This window comes from Homalodisca vitripennis, chromosome 4 (genome assembly GCF_021130785.1).
Source record: "Homalodisca vitripennis isolate AUS2020 chromosome 4, UT_GWSS_2.1, whole genome shotgun sequence".
Lineage (NCBI taxonomy): Eukaryota > Metazoa > Arthropoda > Insecta > Hemiptera > Cicadellidae > Homalodisca > Homalodisca vitripennis.
In genome coordinates this window covers 38,189,157-38,202,482 of record NC_060210.1, presented here as the reverse complement: position 1 = coordinate 38,202,482, position 13,326 = coordinate 38,189,157, and the positions used below count along the sequence as shown (strand labels likewise).

The 13,326-nt window shown below is 34.3% G+C and overlaps 1 protein-coding gene across 2 annotated transcripts in view; it reads right to left on the bottom strand.

Moving 5' to 3' along the window:
* The window catches only part of LOC124359170 (cilia- and flagella-associated protein 206), a 36,527-nt gene that overhangs the window by 955 nt on the left and 22,246 nt on the right, over positions 1-13,326 (bottom strand). For both annotated transcript variants that reach the window (XM_046811685.1, XM_046811684.1), the window contains exons 10-12: positions 11,453-11,601; positions 11,275-11,367; positions 359-494 (exon numbers count right to left, since the gene is read on the bottom strand). In XM_046811685.1, coding sequence (XP_046667641.1) covers positions 359-494; positions 11,275-11,367; positions 11,453-11,601 — 378 coding nt within the window. The remainder of the gene's footprint in view (positions 1-358; positions 495-11,274; positions 11,368-11,452; positions 11,602-13,326) is intronic.

The window sequence follows — 13,326 nt, the reverse complement described above, 5'->3', positions numbered from 1 at the left end:
ACATCTAGAGTGTTAGAGTTTTTGGATGATACCAGAGTTTTTTATTGATACCAGAGTTTTAGTTGATACCAAAATTAATATGTATATAGAATAATAGTTCTAGATACATGAAATCACTGTACAGAAAATTAAATTCTTCTTGTAATATGGATATAGGCTATTAACACTTAAAACAAATATTACAGTTGCCTTTTTTAATGATCTCGTGATGATGGAGATGTGACAAAGTATTTTATTAGGGTAAGAGTGCTGCCTAGGATTTAGTTTTTACTTTCATATTTTCTACAATACTTTCTGTCAGTTTAAAATTTAGTTTGCTATAAAACTAAGTACCATATTTAAGAAAAGTTCTACTAACCAGATGAACAGCTTGCCTCTTGTAGTCCCATATATTCCATGAGTAGGTAGGATCTATATGACTAGGAACTGGGTGGGTCTCAGTCTGTGTTTGAGAGTCACATTTCTGGACTACCGCAGACATTGCCATTTTACAACTGTAAATATATATATTATATGTTGTATCACATCTTAATACATTTATTAATTGAGGGCTCTAACTGCAAAAGTCACACTCTCCACTTTTTAAAATTTTACGAAAATAGCAAAAAACTGGCTACTTGCATTATAAATAAAGTAACCTTGGTAAACCATTATATGTTCTTAGAGTTGGCATTCCATCGAATTAGATTTTTACAACATTTTTTGTATATAAAAGCACTCTAACATAGTGAAAAATGCCTTTAAACTTTGGAGAATGTGAGTTTTGTATTCTCAAACTGGAGAATGTTAGTTTTGCAATAATCCGATTATGGAGATTGTTACTTTTGACACCAAACATTGTAGGCTTTCAAAGACAAGAAAATAGTAATAAATTAATATGCTTAGACATAATTACTGGGGATTTATAAGGTACGGTATTAAAACTCATAAAATGAAGAAATCAGAGAACCAAAGTTTTATTGCCTATTCATTTAGGACTTCTGTACAGTATTTTAAATTTGGTAACAAGGCATCTCTTCGGCTCGTTGGCAACTTCCTCATCGTCACCAATTACTTCGACTTCAGGGTCATCTAATACATGTCTAAAAAAACTCCAGGGATTCATTCTGTCGCCATTCATTTCCATAATGTTTTAGTAGAAGAGTGTTTACATCAGCCTTTTTTTCTTCCTTTTCAACACTGTTACCTTTAACAATAGTCACTGGTCTTATGTTGTTAAGGCTTCTCCCTCTTTTTACTATACTTCTTGCTGCTTGTTCAGGATTTGCTTTTAGGCGATAGGTACATTCTCCTTGTACCAAAAACCGTTTCATTGTTACCATTACTCTCCTTAGTAAAGTAGACCCGCCTACAAGACTGGATACCAAAATGCCATGTACTTGTCTTGCGTATGTGTTGCTCCACCTCAGATTTCCAATCAAGGTTCACAGTATCAACGCCAAGTTTTTTCACTGTAGCAAAATTTCCTATGATGTCAATGTACTCCTGTGGGCTTACAATTACTTCACATCGCTTTATCTCCTTCTCGACATTGCCAAACACCCTATCTGGGGGGATAAAACTATGACCTGTCATTGGGAAAACTAACTGTACCTCCTTGATGTTATCAGGTGCATTGACAAACCATGAGCACACCATAGTGATTTAAAATTGAATTTTTATTTTGACCCCCACACCCGTCGCTAATAAGTCGAACAGTCATGTAGGGGGTCAGATCAATAGAATTCAAAGTGTCATATAAACAGGATGAAATCTCCATTGGATCCCTTAGAAAAACTCATTCTCTGTCCACGTGTAAGCTGTTACATTATCTTTGTCAAGTTTGGATTTTGAATGGCCCTTTACAACACAAAAATTATTTAAATATAGCTGACGGTTGTAGTAGGAGGACTGATCCGGAAGTTTAGGTAGAGGTTGATTTTTTTGGCAATCGAAAGATAATAATTAGGAGCTTCACGGTCTTCTTGTAACAAACCGTAAAATGCTTGTGATCGTAGCTTGTGGACCCGTTTCTCAACAAGAAGCATGTTTCGCTCGGCATCACTCTTTGTCGACTTTATTTTTTCTGCCAATTCTAGGCAAGTAGAACATACGTCCACCCTAGGTGATCCGAATCCCAAGTTGTATTTTCTATTAAAAAATATATCTAAAATAACTGTCTTTCACTTTAAGGTGATCTTCCGCATTGGTCTGATACATTCGCCAGAGCTTCTTTAGTTCTGCAGGGCAAATATTTCCGGCCACTTCTGTTTGTACAGTAATGAGTTTCACTGCACTTTAAACTATTAATAAACGTCATAATACTTTCTTTTTTAGCCACAAATCTGTTACCAGTAGTGTCACCGCCTCTCCTCTCCTTCGGCATTTCATGTTTGTAATAAAAACCGGTCAGCAATTTTTATTAATTCTAAATCTGGAAATATTTTAAGGCCCTCAGAAAAGTACCCAAACACACCGGAACCATTTTCTTCTCACGGTTTGTTATGAAATATTTTGCTCTAGCTTGTTTTTTTAATATTTTTTTGGTTTTGGGGTCTTCTTCGCTTTATCACGTTCATTGTTATATGCTTTAGAACAAAGTTGTCTTGGTATATTTTTATCATGTTCCTTATAAAAAGCAGAATGAAATCTTCTTATGTCCTGGGCTGTCAATGATCGGCAAAGTAGGGCGCCTTTGGTGTGGTTACACGTAGGAAAAATCCGGAAAAACCTTCGGAGCATATCTGAAAACAAAAAAATAAAAATAATATGCTGATTCTAACATTTTATTCAGCAATTATTTCTATTTTCTTGTCTCAGAGAACCACAATGATATATTAGCATTTCGTGTCAAAAGTAACAAAGGCCTAAGTCCTATTTGCTAAAATTGCATACGCCTAGAGAATGACAAAGCATCCAAAAGCTATGCCTCAGACCGGTACGTAAGTTAAATATAGTTAAATAAGTAAATATTTATGCAATAAAAAGTTTTATTTCTTAATTAACCGGTCTTTGAAACATGGCAAATAGGTTATGAACAATAGAGGTTTATGTATGAAGGTTTTGGTTACCTTTTCTTTTTTGCCTGGGCTCTTTTCCAGTGGTTTGGTGCTCGAACCTTCTTCCTGGGTGTTTCTCCTTTACTTTTATCACTTGGTCTTACACTAATATCCATTTTTAAGCTATTTAACGCATAAAACAGAAAACAGTACACCACTACACTGACTTCCTACTTACAAAAACATTAGCAAAACAGACGATACAGGGTGCAGTGTCACGTGACTCAAACAAGCCTTCCTATTGGCTGAAATGGAGAATGTGAATTTTGCATTCAAAGACTTTGGTGAATGTGAGTTTTGAAAACAAAACGTAATTTTCACCGTTAAAATAAAGTGGGATACTGTTAGTTTTGCTTTAAAACTCTTAGATCAATATGTGCAAAGCTATGAATATAATTAGAATATACCCAAAAGTCAATTTCGAAAAAAATTGGAGAATGTGACTTTTGCAGTTAGAGCCCTCAATTAATAACACTAATTTCTCTGGATATTTTATATGGATTTATTGTTATAAAATACTATATGTCCTTCCGTATATATTATTTGGACACATAGACTTGAAATTTTGCATTAAAACTTCATTTCTGTATAAGCAACATCAAGTTTGATGACGGTGCATATCACTCCATGGGAATATGTCTGAGCTTTAGTGAAAATTTTTACATTGGTTTAATGGGTAACCATGACAGCATCAAGAAAATCACAGAATAAATAAATTTGTAATCATTCTGATTAGTCACATGGCAGTAACACACGTAGTCTAACTATCAGCAAGATGTGTTGAGAAAGATTTGGCTGGCACAATTTCTCTTTTGTTTGTCTGAAGATGGAAAATTTTCTTTTCAGTATGTAATCTGTTTCCCTGTCTTTCTACATGAAATTTCAAGAATGGAATGAGCTAGAGACTTGAAATTTTTTCATGCTACCTAAGTCATGTGATGTGGCGAACTACTACATCGTTTTATTTGTGTCTAGTTAAATGTTGAATATGTATAATTCTATTGTAAATTTACAATCTACATTAGAAATTTGGATAAAGACAAGGTTAAATAATAGAAGGAATAAATTTGGGATGTATTACAAGTGTTCGTTCCCCAATGTTAGAGGAAAATTCATCCAAATAGCTTTATCTTTATTATGATTAATAATGTAAATGCCAAATTATTATTTAGACAAAGTGGGATACAATAAAATAGCACATGATTGTGTATGATGAGTTCAAATGGATGGTAGGATTCCAATTTACTTACGCAAAACCATTTGAGCTAAAAATGTATTTTTATTTTTTAGAAAATAATATTTAAGACAGTGTTTTATATTATATTTAACAACAAATATCTTGGTGCAAGAGTTACTTACACTAGCACACATGTAAATGAAAATGTGTAAAATGAAAATCTATTCTTACACTTCTACAATAATGATTTGCTTACACATGTGGATGAAAAGATTCATGTAATGTATTATAGGTCAACCGCTCGTAAAGAAACCTGCGCAGAAACAAATTTCTGAGCAGTACTGCGCAGGAGGTGCCCCCTCCGGCGGGGAGTTGGTGTGGGGAGCGGGACCAGCAACTTCGTGTATCTGTTTATCAGCTGTGTGGATCATGTCTCGCTCTCACAGTTTTGTTTACACTGCAGCTACTTTACCTGTTCTATAAATATATTATATTTTGTTGTGTAGGCATATACAAGTGACACAGTCTGAGCATAAAATATTAATTGAACAGATCAATGTAGCCATAGATGTATCCAGGAAGCTTGCATTTTGTTTTGTGCCGTGTAGTGGCAGTGTCAATTAGAGATGTGTCATTCAAGTCGAACGGGTGAGTCAAGTGAACAAGTGATCTGGATCAGAGTGTTTCAAAAGACCCGTTCACCTCGAATGTTTCGTTCACTTTTTCTGCCAACTGAATAAATTTTAAAATTTTGTTCAAACTAGATATATTATTTTTAATGATCGTTAAAACTTACAATATTATTATTAAGTTCATATAAAAACTCTTATTTACGCAAAATAGCTTAACATCATATGGAACTAACTAAAACTATAGAGTTTATGCATTAGGTTACACTAGGTCCTCAAAGTTGTTCACTCGTTACATTCGTTCACTGCTAACCGATTAAGAATAAAACCGTAATCGTATAACTCAACAAAGGGAGTAGGAAGTCAAATTTTAGTTCCAAATGTCTAACGCATACTTTTAATAAAAAAGTAGAAAGACTGTTTATCCAGTGACACCATAAACATATAATTAAATATCCTATACAGTTCAGGAAATTTAATTTTTATTGTTTCTCTAACATTAATACATATCCAAGAGTGTGCTATGTAGAGCGTGCATTTGCCAAAATGTATGAAAGTTACTCTCATCTACATTTAATTTTTACCGTGGCTCAAATGGATGACAAGCTTAAAATTAGAACTTTTTCTGTTTGGGATTTTTAAAGGGAGTACTAATATAAAAAAAGAATATTAAAATAATTTAGTTAATAGTTTAAAAGAGTGTGAAATCTCTACATCAAAAAATGTCAGGTTATAAAGTTAACCTTTTTCAGATTTTTATGATACTTTAATTTTGAATTAAAGCAATTAAGTGAGTTTAATATATTATTTATTTAAGATAATCCAAATGTGCTGAAAACCTTCCAATGGGGTTAACCTAATTCTAATACATTCCTTTATAACAAAAAAATTAAGACAATACATATTTGTGTCAAGGAGAAAACATTTTTTCATGAAATTCATAGTGGCTATAAGTTACACTCTTTCTGTAGTTCAAAAACACAATAAGGAAGATATGGGCATGTGTATAACACCCCCCCCCCTCCCGAATGTTGAAAAAGAAACATCAAAATAGCACTTAGTAGTTAGTTTTAAGTTAAAGCACAATTGTGAGGCCTTAAAGCTCAACAATTTCCTGGGGGGGGGGGGGACTATCAAGCTTCTGTTTTTGTAAAGGTATTTTATACCTCTTAAACCACCCAGTATGTCAGCCCCCTGAAATAGTTTTCTATTACTCCACTGAAGAGAGTTCAGAAGGATTGATGTTTGGATTGTAACTAGTGGAACACTTCTTCTTTACATGTTACTATTGTTCTCAGATATCAGATGCTGGCTATGAGCCATAAATTAATAAATTGAAAACAGAAAATTACAATCTTTAAGGGGAATGGTTTGGATAAGTATACTGCTGAATATTTCTGACAAACATTTTGTAATGTATTGAATTACAATAATAATTATAATAATAATTATTATACATATTATAAATTGTTACTGGCAAGTTAAAGCCACAGCCAAAGACCAACTGTATGATCGTATGATGCTGTGACGTCATATGGGGTGATCAGTTTGAATAAATGCCATTGGCTGTTCTCATCACGCCACCAGATCATACCACCACTACCACTTCCAGTGTCCTGCCCTTGTCACTCTCTCACAGCGTTGCCAATCGGGTGGTAATTACCACATTTTGTGGTAATTTAAGGTCTCGGTGGTATTTCAGGTGTAATTTTGCCCCGGTGGTAAATTGGTGGTAACTTTAAATTAATTAGGGAAAACAACGAACACTGAGAATTCCGCTTTCAGGTAACCTGATTGATTTCCCATTCAACACATTCAATCGATATAATATTACAATATGTATTCAGATTGTTGTTGTTTTTAATACTCTATGCTAAGATAGAAATTGACGGTTGGCATAGTTAGTCTATGATAACAACAACACCAGGGATATTTAGTCTATGCTGTTAGTAATAGTGTTAGTGTTCTTCTTCTCTTGAATTTTGGTTTCTATTTTCTTATTTCTTCTAGTGAAGTTATTCAGTTGAGATAAGTTGATCAGTTTAATGGATGATAAGATTTCATAGCCGTGTGAGTTGGCTTTAGTTAAGTACGTTTTTCCAAGATACGTAAGATTTCAAGTTTTCTTTTATCGTGCATTTTAATCCGTGGACCTAGAATAGTAAAGTATGTAGTGAAATTGTGTAGACTGTGGCCAAGGTATAGGCTACAAAAATGTAGCAATATTTTTTCTTCTCGGACTAGCCCATTATTTTTATTGTGTTTCATGTCATAACTGTTAGTAGTGCTTGGCCAATCTTTTCCCCTTGGACCATTTTATTTTATAGTGCATATAACTTAAGAACGTAGATCTCTTTTTTGCAATGCTATTTTTCTTCTTGGACTATTATTTTTAGAGTGTAGATGACACTTTTGAGAGCTAGCTTTGCTGCTTTAAGTTCATACAAATCATTTGTTTTGTAAATATGATTAGGGGCCTATAGCTAGGTAACGACCTAGTCCTATTTATGCTTTGTAATACCTACTACTAGCTATCTGCTCTGCTTCATAATTGTTTTTCCCTAAGCTTAACTAAACATCACCTAACTATAGTTAGTGTTGGCCCTACAACTAATTTACATTTTCCATTTACAATCCATCTAACTTTGAACTAGCTTTATTGACATGAATCTCTAATTGGGACTAACTTAAGTTACTAAGATGGATAAGTTTATTATTAAAGGTAGGCCTAAGCCTAAGAAAGATGAAGATGAGAGAAAAGACAAAGATGATGAAAGTAGACAGAGCAAGTCGTTGTAGAAAGCTCACATGGTGAATCGAGCAAAAAAATCTATTTGGCCTAGTTCAATGTCTCTTGCAATCCCAATGGAGTACGAAGACTTAGGAATAGATCCAGATGATCCAGAACCATTAGGTCAAAGCTCTAGTGAGGAGGACCAGGTTAATATTGCTGCTAGTAGCAAGGAAACTGAGCTTGATACAGACCTAGCCGTACACTCAACTTCAAATATACCACCCAACCAAAAACTGCTGCTAGGCCTAAAATTGTGTCTAGGTTTACCCATACTGCCACCATTAGGCCTAGTAAAAAAGAAAGAAAATTCAATTCAAACTGGTTGAAATGACCCCCAGTTCAAAAACTGGCTACAAAAAAAAGTCAAAGAAAGAACCGGACAAGACATGGCATATTGTAGTGTCTGTGATGCAGTCATGGGGGCGCATAAAACAGAGATTGTGCGTCATGGAAAGTCCCTCAAGCACCTAAAATTAATCAAGGAGATAGCCACTAACAAAGACTTAAAAAAAATTGTTCAAAGAACTACAACAGATAAAAGTGTCAAACGAGCAGAATTAAAATTAGCCGGCCTAATTGCAACCAACAACCTGCCCTTTTCGCTGATGGATACATTGATTCCGCTGTGCAAATTCGGTCTTTCCGGACTCAGAAATTGCTGCTAAACTGTGTATGAAACGCACTAAAACAACAACTGTGATTAAAAAAGCCTTAGGTCCCGCATTCATGGAATTGATTTACCAAAAAACTAAGGGCACCAGGATCGTTTTTTCTCCTTGATCATGGATGAGACAAACGGATCAGGCATCGGTTAATCAATGTGCCCTCACAGTTATCTATATTGATGATGTAACTGGAACGCCAAAAACTAATTAATATTTGACATGTTTGAAGTCAAATCTAGCACTGCTGATGAATTATTCACTGGTATGATGAACTCGCCTGAAATCAAAAAATATACCCATTGAAAACTTAGTGGGATTTAGTTCTGACACATGTAATGTGATGGTGGGGCAGCATCATTCGGTTTTTTCACTTTTGAAAATAGAAATCCCTCACATTGCATGTGTCAAGTGTTCTTGCCACATGATCCACCTGGCGGCAAGTAAAGCATGTATGAAGTTACCAAAGACAGTGGAGGATTTGCTCCGAAATCTTGGGGCTCACTTCAGCAGAAGTTTTGGGAGACAGTCTGCCTTTGTACAGTTCCAAGAGTTTTTTCAAGAGGAAATCCACAAAATACTATCACCAGCAGTAACAAGATGGCTGTCATTAAAATCTTGCGTTGACAGAGTGGTGATTGAACAATTTCAACCGTTGAAGGCCTTACCTGCTGACCGCTTCTGTCGAAGACCCGTCAAACACAGTGGATAGCATGTTAGCTGCTATGAACAAACCAATTTATTACTTATACTTGGAGTTTATGTCTTATGTTCTTGGTATGCTAACAGATTTTAATGTAATGTTTCCAATCCGAAACACCACTTCTCCATAGATTGCGACCAGAGGTTCACAAGATGCTTCAAGATCTGTGTACAAACTACATGGACTTAAACTACATTAAAAATACACCCATCATGTCCATTGAGCATTCAAACCCCCGTCATTTCTGCAATTAGAACAAATATATTTAGGCATTCAGGCAACAGAAACATTTAATGAATTAAAGAAAAATGCAGAAAAGAAAGATATTGAAGTTTTCTTAAAAAGTATTTTAAGCTTCTATGTGGAATTGGTCACAACAAATCAAATCTAGATTTGATTTTTTCTGATGAAGTTTTTGATGTCCTCAGTGTCTTGGAGCCAAAAAGTGCCCAAACCTTCAAAGTAAGGTCTTTGGCTCATGTCATTAACAGATTTCCCGTTCTGAAAGAAAGTTGTTGATGTCCAAAAACTCGACAATCAGTGGAAAAGTCATGCTTTGCTAGACTTCAAAGAGCATAAACTTGATGCAAATGAGTCTGCTATGCAATATTGGAAGGCTGTATTCAGTCTAAAGACAGTCGCTGGAGATGCTATGTTTACAGAAATACAAAAAGTGTTTAACTTACTTTTTATACTGCCATTTTCAAATTCATCTGTCGAACGAATATTCAGTGAACTGAAGCATTGCAAAACCAATGACAGAAACAAATTGAAAACAGAAACAGTCGTTTCATTGATGGGTACAAGGGAAGGAATCCGAAATAGCGGTGGATGTGTTAAATTTGAACCTACCAAGGAAATGCTCACAAGAAATATATGGCAATAAGAAATTAGGCCTTATTATTATTATTTGGCTTTTAAAAAAACTAAAACTGTGTTAATATAGCCAAATATATTGTGATTCATATTTTGGTCATCAAGTGATATATTGTGAAATAAATTTTGTGTGTATATTATATATATATATATTTTATATATAAATAAATATTTGAACCTGAGTTATAGAGTAGGCTAAACACATCATGGTAATGCTAGCCTTCTAAGGTTTTAATTTCAAGACTATGTGTGCCTAGCACTTTGCCTGACATTAAAAAATTGTGGTTAACACATTATAAAAACAGTGATCTAGTGTAATTTTTTCCATAAAGCTACAAGTTGAGTTAAAGGAAAAAAGTGGATTTTTTAGAACAACACATAACAGTTTCATGTGATTTATCATACAAATTTATTAAACTGTACATCAGTAAACAACTATTTTGGAGGTAGGATATCATGAAAGAGTGTTGTAAGTATTTTGCTTAACCTTGCATGTTTGGTTTTGGTAGGCCTTTCCTAAAATAATACTTTGTAGGCCTATAGTATGTTCAAACCTAAAGCCTGTGCTTAGCTGGTTGACAGTGAGATTTTAGAAGTCATTTACATATTATATTCCTTTACTCCTTCTTTGAATCACAGCAGGATTGCATGATTAATGTCTGCTTTATCAGTTTACAAGTTTCTATTTAAAAACTTTGGCATGGATCCAAGCTCATTGAAAGTTAAATTTGTTTTTCTGAAACTAACTTTTTCATGCAAATTGTCTCTGTAAAAAAGTAAAAAGTTAATTTTTTTACAATATAAGTTATGATATTATGCTCTAAAATCAACCATATTCAATGCAATAAAAAATCCTGCTCGTTAAGCCATTTAAGAGTGTCTAACCTAGGAAAACCTGGAAAAGTCAGGGAATTTTTATACGTTCAGTTTTGGTAGACACCCTGCATTTACAAATATAGACTGTCATACGATGTCGATAACACACTTTAGTAGCCTAAATATACTTTTAAAGCAAGGTGGTAATTTGGGCTCATAGGTGGTATTTTTTTCAGGTACTGGTGGGAATTTTCCAAAAGTGGATTGGCAACACTGCTCTCTCAGTTACCCTCCAACCTTAAACCGAGCACAGTCGATGATGTAAACTAATTCAGTCTTTTATTCCGATTCCCCGTAACACGTACACAACACATTGCTTGATTTTAATGCCAATCAGTATTACTGATACGTTTTAATACATAACACAATAGCACATTTACAAGCATTAAATAGGGAGTAACACTCAGCAATTTGCTTGAACCACTCAATTTAATGTTCTTGTGGTGAAGATGATTTAAAATAACATTTTGTTTTCTTAGGCCCCAAATTCAGTATCACTAAATCATAACATCATCTCACCTTGGTTTCAAGTTCTGGATCTGCTCGTCCATGTTGAACAGCACTATGAGTTCTGGTCGCCTCACTACTATATCCAAACCGTGTTGATAGTATCTGTGAAAATAACATAGAAATAAAATAATAAGTTAAATAAAATGATTTACTATACTTCATAAATATGGTTTTTAGTTACTCTCACCTGTCAGGATCCCTTCCAAACGTGTAGGCTGCCTCAACTGAGCTAAAGGCGAACAGAAGACCTTTGTAACGAAGCAGACCTAACGACAACACTGCAGGAAAAAGACATCCATCCATTTCTACAAACCTAAAAGCACAGTGTCCATAATACTGCAACAAAAGTAAGTTATTGTAGAGTATATCAGCCACAATAGGTTTTATGCTGTTTAAATAAAGCATAAATAATAAAAGCTTTAATACAAAGTTTAATAAAAGCAAGTACCTATACTCTGAGCTGTCATCTCCCATAATAAGAGATTTAAACTCCCCATCTTGTAGGCACAGTTAACATACACACTAATTAACAAAAATTTATTTTAGACAAGGTAGGATTTCAGTGAATAACATAATTAATTACTACTATGGAGAACAATCAGACAACTTACAAAGTTAATTGTTACTGAAACACCAAAACAAATGATTACCGATACAAGTGATATTTTAGTATAGGCCAGTTACATAAAAAATTGCTTAAGTATTATACTGTGCTACGTGAAGGATTGTTCACAAAAGATCAAGAAAAAAATAATATATCAAAAACATAATTTCATAAAACTCAAATGGATTATATTTATATAAATATTTGTAACTCATATTTTATATCATAGCACTCTGTTGTTTACCACATGCAGCCACATTACATAAAAAAATAAAAAAAACTGTATTATTTGGAATAATATATTTAAATGGGATTTAAAACCGTCTGTTAACCCTCACAGTGTAGGATAAACAACCATATTTATTTGAAGGGAAACAAAACTAATAACAATATATTTCAAGTGACTTACCTTTTCTAGTCTTTACTATTTTGTGCATATATCAGGTAGCATAATTTTTTTAATTTACATGTGGAAGAATTTAGGGCACTAATCTAAAGTCATGTTTCCTCGGAAAAAGGGGAAGCCAACTCTAAACCAGCCTCTCCAGTTAAAGCAGGCAGGGAATGGTACCTTATATCTAGGCTAGCAAGAACTTTTGACACCTAGGGAACGAACCCCACCAACTCTAAAAGTCATCTCCCGCAGTAAACTAAACCTATCGAATTACCTTTGCACCCCAGAATCTTGACATTTGCGGTTAGTGATGTGCCACTCCTGGATATCCATGAAGTTCCTCAGATTTAAGTGAGATATTGGTTTTTGCTGTGCCCAGTGTGGGTTCAACTGGAAGGTATAAAACCTGCCAGAAGTGACCCCAGCTGGGTTCATGTAATGTATAACATTTTATAAACACTGTCATGCACATTGTTATTGACGAGTTTAGCATAGCGACTAATGACTAAACAACAACATTTTAGCCAAGCAAACTGTATTGTATGAGATAAGCCAGGCCTAATTTTTTTGGCTCACTTGATAGCACAAGGACCCTCCATAAGTGGCGTACTACATTCTGAACGTTAAATGAAGTACCTGTAGCTTTGATGATAAATCCTATTTGCTGTGACATATACAGCAACTAAATATCCTTTTCCCTATTCAATAATTTCTTTTCCAACTCCTCATGTTGCGGATTTCCTCTTGTGCTAATTTAGTCAAGCTAATTGGAATGAATTATACTGTAATATAAAGCTTCATGATTAAATACAATGTATTTGGTTGTACTAAACTATTTGCAGCAATTGGCATTTGCACACTGAAAAGGACCACTACTTCTATTAAGAAATGCACAGTGAAGCTCTTATAAAGCTGTCAGTTCCCCATTTCAGAGATTATTTGTGATAGGCTACATATATGGTTGTACCTTTAATACAAAACAATAATACATACATTATTGGATATATTCCATCAGTAAGCACCCAGTTTATCAGCTGTGTTAAAGGATAGATTATAACATCTA